This window comes from Phragmites australis, chromosome 20, assembly GCF_958298935.1.
Source record: "Phragmites australis chromosome 20, lpPhrAust1.1, whole genome shotgun sequence".
NCBI classification, from domain to species: domain Eukaryota; kingdom Viridiplantae; phylum Streptophyta; class Magnoliopsida; order Poales; family Poaceae; genus Phragmites; species Phragmites australis.
Window position 1 is genome coordinate 22,463,476 of NC_084940.1, and position 6,009 is coordinate 22,469,484.

A 6,009-nucleotide genomic window follows, 5' to 3' on the forward strand; every position below is an offset into this window, starting at 1 on the left:
ATTTCTACTTCAATTCATGCTATTATGGACTTTTTGTGTTTTGGATTGAACATTTTCTCTTTTGTTTGGGAATACCCAACCGTCGAATCTTGGGTCCACGACTGCTTTTAATCAAGTTAAGAGCTCATACTTGTTTATATAATGCTCTCATTTAAACTTCAGAATTTGCACTAGACTTGCAATTGGTGTTATGGAACCAAGACTTGTATTGTAACCTAAAATTTTACACTTTTATATGTCTTATTATGAAACTAATGTTGTAAACATATGCGAGTAGATCTTGAGTGTTGTCCAAGATACATATCCGGAAATACCAGGATTTATTTGTTTTAATCGATTCAATACCTCTTATGCTGTCATTTAAATATGAGTTAGCACCTGACACTTGCGAGCTGGCTCGCATTTTTAGTTTAGATAACCGGCGGATGAATTAAACTATAATTTAGTCGGCTCTCTACAGCTTGTTGGAGTCACGCTTTCAGAAAAGCACGCCAACGCCATTAACTGCGATGGAGCTCGATGGACGCCGGAGGTGAGGGCATGGTTTTGGTGAACAGAATGGCAAAAAAAGGCAGGACGGCGCTGGTCCGAGAGGGCAAAGAGGAAAGACGGCGAGGAACCGTGGTTAGCTTTGGCAGGGCGTACGGTACGTCCTTTGGGTTGAGGCCGTCGGAAGCAACAGCAACACGGCCGCATCACGCAACGCCGCCGCCGCCGCACCAGAAGAGAAGCACCGCCACAGCGGAATACCGTGTACGCGACGCGGGCACACCGGTGAGTGCGGTGGTTAAACAAACAAACAAACAAACACGATGAGGAGGCAAACTTTCCAAACGTGCTCATCTATTTAACCTCTCTCTCTCTCTCTCGGTGGTCATTCCTCCTTTCTCTTTCTCTCTCTTCGCCGAGTGGAGTCGTCTCCTCTCTCCAACCTTCCTTTTCGAACCCATCCCGCATCTGCGCCGCCACGGCCCATCCACGCCTCCCTCCCACGAAACCCTAGCGCTCACGCGCATCCAACCCGGAGCGCCGCGGCTGTGGAAGGAGCGGCAGAGAGCAGCGCGGCGGTGGCCAGGATGTCCGCGGCGGTGTGCGGGAAGAGGGCGTCCTCCTTCTTCGAGGACCAGCAGCTCCCCCATGCGGGGTCCCCACCGCCCTCCAAGCGCACCCGCTTCCGCAGCGCCGGAGGCGGAAGCCCCTCGCCGCCCCGGCCGCGCGGCGCCGACCCAGGATTCGTCGCCGCGATCCGCGCCAGGTTCCCAGCAGTGAGCCTTGAGGTGATAACATCTGATCCATCTCCATTCGATGTGGTAGTTAAGCTCCGCGTTACGCTTCTCTGATGGAAGCGGATGCGCTCCCTGTGGTGAAAATTTGTTTCTTTCGCCCCCCCCCCCCCGAGTAAGTAGAAGCGGCTGCGCAACCCTCCGAACATCCCCACATGCTTCTGCGGCCACCGTGCTCGTTACTGCTGAGTGCTCAACCTGCGCTTGCGCGGAGTGTGCCAACCATGGGTTCTAAGGTTTGTCACAAGATTGGAATTTGATGGAGTTATAGGAAGCTAGATTCTTTTGCTTCTGCGTTTTGACTGGTGGCGTAGCCTCTTTCAATGTGCAAACTTGCTGTTAATGGTGCCATAGTATTAGCTCCGTGATGAAATGAACATAGATATGTGTTAGCGTTTTGATAAAGTGGATACGGTATGCGTGCTGCTTGTTCTGGTTTTCAATTGGGGACTCTGTTGGGGTGCGGAAGCAACTTGCGTTATGTTTACCGTTAGTGATGTCTTTTGAAATGGTAGAATTACGAGATTTGTTTCCTTTTGCTGCATGTTTACTTTTATTTATTTTGGATTTATTCCATGTTTCTTTCTGCAAAGTTTGCGGATTGTATTTTAGTTGTTGGATGCTGTGCGGCTTTTGTCGGTTTCAGCTGGGTGTGAGATGCAATATTTCTCTATTAGTTAGTTGGCGTGGCTCATTCCTTCCGCACAATCTCTGAGATGGAAAACTGTTGTTTTATATTGTACCGTTTTTTAATTGGTGTGTTGGTATAATATGGCTGCATCACCTTGGATTACCTACCTTTTGCCTCCATTACTTTGCATGAGCAGCTGACATGCGGTAAACCTTTGTTCAGACTACTAGTAACTTAGCTTATGCATGCTAGTAGCTGCTGGTTGGTTATAACTACACGAAAAAAAAACCTGAGTTGGGTTAGATGAACATAGCTCCTGGCTTGCTACCGAAAGCATCATGATTGTCTTTTGTTGGTCATTTCTGCGTGATGCCCATGCTTGTTTTGTCACTTGATGTCTTAATTAGCTTGTGAAGCTTGTTGCTGTTTAATGAATGGATTCCTTTAACCATGTACACTTTATTTTTAAAAAGATGTATAACCATATCATTGCATTTTGGCATGGCTGCAGAATTGTCCATTTCTCTAATCTCTACTGATTTTTAACTCATTTTTTATTTTGTTAAGTAAACTTATTCACAACTTGAGGCCTCATGCAAGCTTTTGCTATTTCAGTTTATTGAGAAGGCTCTGGAAGAGTGTGGAAATGATTTGGATGCAGCAACAAAGTACTTGCTTAATCTGCATGTAGAATCTGCCGAATACAATGTGGCTCACGTGTATCAATCTCCCATCAGAATGTCTACAGAGGATCAAGTGCCCACCAATGGTAATTTTTGGATGTTGGATTTGTTCTTTGATATCCGATGTTATCAACTAATCAATGTTGTCAAGATGAGAATTCTTCTTTTGGCTTGGTAGATTTTATATGTCAGTGTCATTGCTCTGCATTCAAGATATTTGACACTGACAATGTATTCTTTCAGTTTGGGTGTTCAATTCTGTAGCAATGTGACATATCCAAGGACCAGAGCATATGCTTTACACTCACAATGCTTTTGGATATTCATAACTTCCAGTTTAGTTGCATAATTCTTCCTTACGTGCTAATGAGTTGGTTTTTAGCTACCCACAGCTTGAATACATGAATTGTCTACTTGTCTAGTGAAACAGTTGACTGAATCGCTAACAAATCCAAAATATTTAAAATTCTGTAGTATGTACGAATACATGTTGGTATTGAGACAAACTTTTAGTATGTATGAATATCTGTTGGTATTGAGATAAACTCTTTATATTTTAGTGCATTATCTTCATCCCATTTCCAAAATTATCTGCTTTAATTGCTGAACAATAGGAAACTCTCTAATTCCAGTAGTAGATTATGTACTAAGATAACGCATCGTTTGTACAGTTCCTTTTCCCTGGTATGAACTGCATATCCATTTGATTCTTGTTTTGTTTTTGATTTGAGGATTATCCTTTTGTGAATAATGATACTTAGGGTTAGGGGTTAATAATTGATGCGTGCTACAGGTATTTTGGATGGCAATGAAGTTGCTGCACCTGTAGATAGTGTTCCTTGTGCAGAGAGTCTTCCGTCAAGCAGCACTCAATGGGTTGAGATTCTTGTGAATGAGATGGTGAGTGCCTCTGACACGGTTGATGCAAAGGCTCGTGCCTCCAGAGTATTGGAGGTTTTTGAGAGGTCTGTGATCTCTCATATTGGTGCGGAAGCACTTCAAAATTTCCAGAAGGTAGACTCCCCCTCCTAAACTACTGCAGAACTTTCCTTATACTTCATTGACCTTTCATGTGGTTATATATTTTTTGCTGCCCTCTCATCCTCGTCCATTGCCCCCCCTCCTTTTGTTCTCAATTAATCTTTGTCAATGATGATGCACCTGTCCCTGCTGGTAGCTTTTCACCGGTGATCAGAGTGAACTGTAATAATTGGCTGGAGATTCTAAAACTTAAATACATTCTGATTACTGGTTAGTTTATCTTCTTTTAGCACATGATTTGAATGAATTGGATAAACGAATAAACCAGAAGGAAAACAGTCAATAGGGCATACTGCAAAACAATGTTACAACAGGATCATTACATCTCTGTGCAATTGCTATGAGCAGTGCGGGCATTCTGAAATTTACTTCACATATATACTGATATAAGCTAATTGTAGTTTATGCGTCCTCTTTCTAAAATGTACTCTTCCATACCAGCAGTTTCTTTAGTTTTCACATTCTTATGGTTAGATATCCTCTCCTGGTTTCTTGTTATTTTTTATTAGTAATTCCTAGAAAGGAAACTGTTTTATCGTTTTTGTGGCCATAGTGCAATGATATTTTGTGCCACTTCTGCTAGCAAACAACTGCTGTGTTCATTTAGGTTATTTTTTTATGTGTACAGTTAAACACATTGAATGATGTATACGAAAAATGAAGATGAACAGAAGAATCCAAGTGCACAGCCAAATCTTTTATTTCATATTTTTAGTTCAATAAGGATTCAAACTTGACCAACCTCTTTTTGAAAATTGGATCAGCCTGCCCGAGTTTATAACCATCGGGGATACCAGAGAATTGTGTATTGTTAGTAATCATGATACAGTCATTATGGATATTTGCTGGTTCACATGATCGATTGTAGTTCTTTAAGCTGTATATAGCCAATTGAACCACATTATACCGGTTAATGGTTGTTGTTTATTGTCAAAAGGTACGAAGGCATTTTTTTTAATCATCTTTGAGTTCTCCCTCAGATTTTCTTGCCTTTAAATAGGAAAATTCGGTTTATAAGGAACAGTCTGAAGCTGTCATTAGGGAAAACACTATTCTGAAGAAAGCAGTTGCAATACAGCATGAGCGCCAAAAGGAGTGTGATGAGAGAAACCAGGAGCTTCAGCAACTGAAGCAGTTGGTTGTTCAGTACCAGGAACAAGTTAGAAGCCTTGAGGTACAATAGTTCCCATTCATGTTTATTTGGTCTTTTCTAGAAAATCAGTATTGGTTGCAGGCAGCGACTTATGTCTCTCTTCTATCTTTTCTCCTGTTTTGCAGGTAAATAACTATGCGTTATCCATGCACCTCAGGCAAGCTCAGCAAGGAAACTCAATGGCAGGGCACTTCCACCGGGACATTTTCTGAATAACTGGAAACCTAAATCGGAGGTTTCCAAAGTATCAGGATAGCATTCACCCTTTCGATTAGGGGCAGATGTTGCTGTTAGCTTTTATTTAATATATATAGCCAAGTTATAACATAGCTTAATTTATGTTGTACACCAGTATAAATGTATGCCCTTTGGTGGTGCGCTGCTGCCCTGCAATTGGGAGAGCAAGCAGAGGCCAACTTCGGCGGCTTACTGTTGGCAAACAATAGACATCGTATGAGTCAATTTAGAAGAAAAAAAAAAGAGAAAATGGCTTGAGTTGTACTCTGATGAACGCAACATTTTACTCGGAAAATTTAGTTGGAGTGACCGGAAATTCTTGCCCCTTCAATGGAAAAAAGTTTAATCAGATAGTCTATCCGGTTGGCCTGAGTTTGGAGGTATTTGTTGCAGGCTGCACAAGTAATTCCCTGGAAGCGTGTGATCTGTTACATGCACATTTTTGCAGTTGCAAGTTACTACGCTCTTAGACTATTATTCTGCGGTTTACTTCCACAACTGAAATAGCACAGATTCTTCTTATTTATCGTGTTTAATTGAATGAACATATAAAATGCGACTTTGTTTTTCACCTCAGCGTCACGTGAGCTGGGGACTTAGCTTTTCTCACCAGTTTTTAGCCCCTCTACAAATATACTAGTCAGGCCTATGAGAGGACCTGGATCTTTTGAACTCAGGTTCATCTACACCCATGTTTGGTAGTGTTAGGACCGAAATCTCAGATAATATACACTTTCGGTTACGGGAATGTCGAAGGGTCCCGGGGTGACACATGTGTTTGGGGTGAACCGTTTTTTTATGCTCCTTCCGGGTACAGTATGATCTTATTTATAGTTCGTACTCGACCATTTCAGACGTGGTTTACAGGTCCTACCCTTTTATCTGCTACATTCTCGAAATATTCGGAGGTATTATGGTACAAGTAAACATATTTACAACTCTGCCCCGAACGACCAAAGCAGACCCTACTGTCCCCATCCT

General features: G+C 42.2%; 1 protein-coding gene across 1 annotated transcript; it reads left to right on the forward strand.

The window, feature by feature from the left end:
- The first annotated feature begins 850 nt into the window (after window positions 1-850).
- LOC133901821 (uncharacterized) lies at window positions 851-5,344 on the forward strand. Its single transcript, XM_062343332.1, has 5 exons — window positions 851-1,277; window positions 2,530-2,683; window positions 3,391-3,611; window positions 4,639-4,812; window positions 4,917-5,344. Exons 1-5 carry the CDS (start codon window positions 1,077-1,079, stop codon window positions 5,001-5,003), a joined length of 837 nt encoding a protein of 278 aa, XP_062199316.1. The 5' UTR covers window positions 851-1,076; the 3' UTR covers window positions 5,004-5,344.
- The last annotated feature ends 665 nt before the right edge of the window (window positions 5,345-6,009 follow it).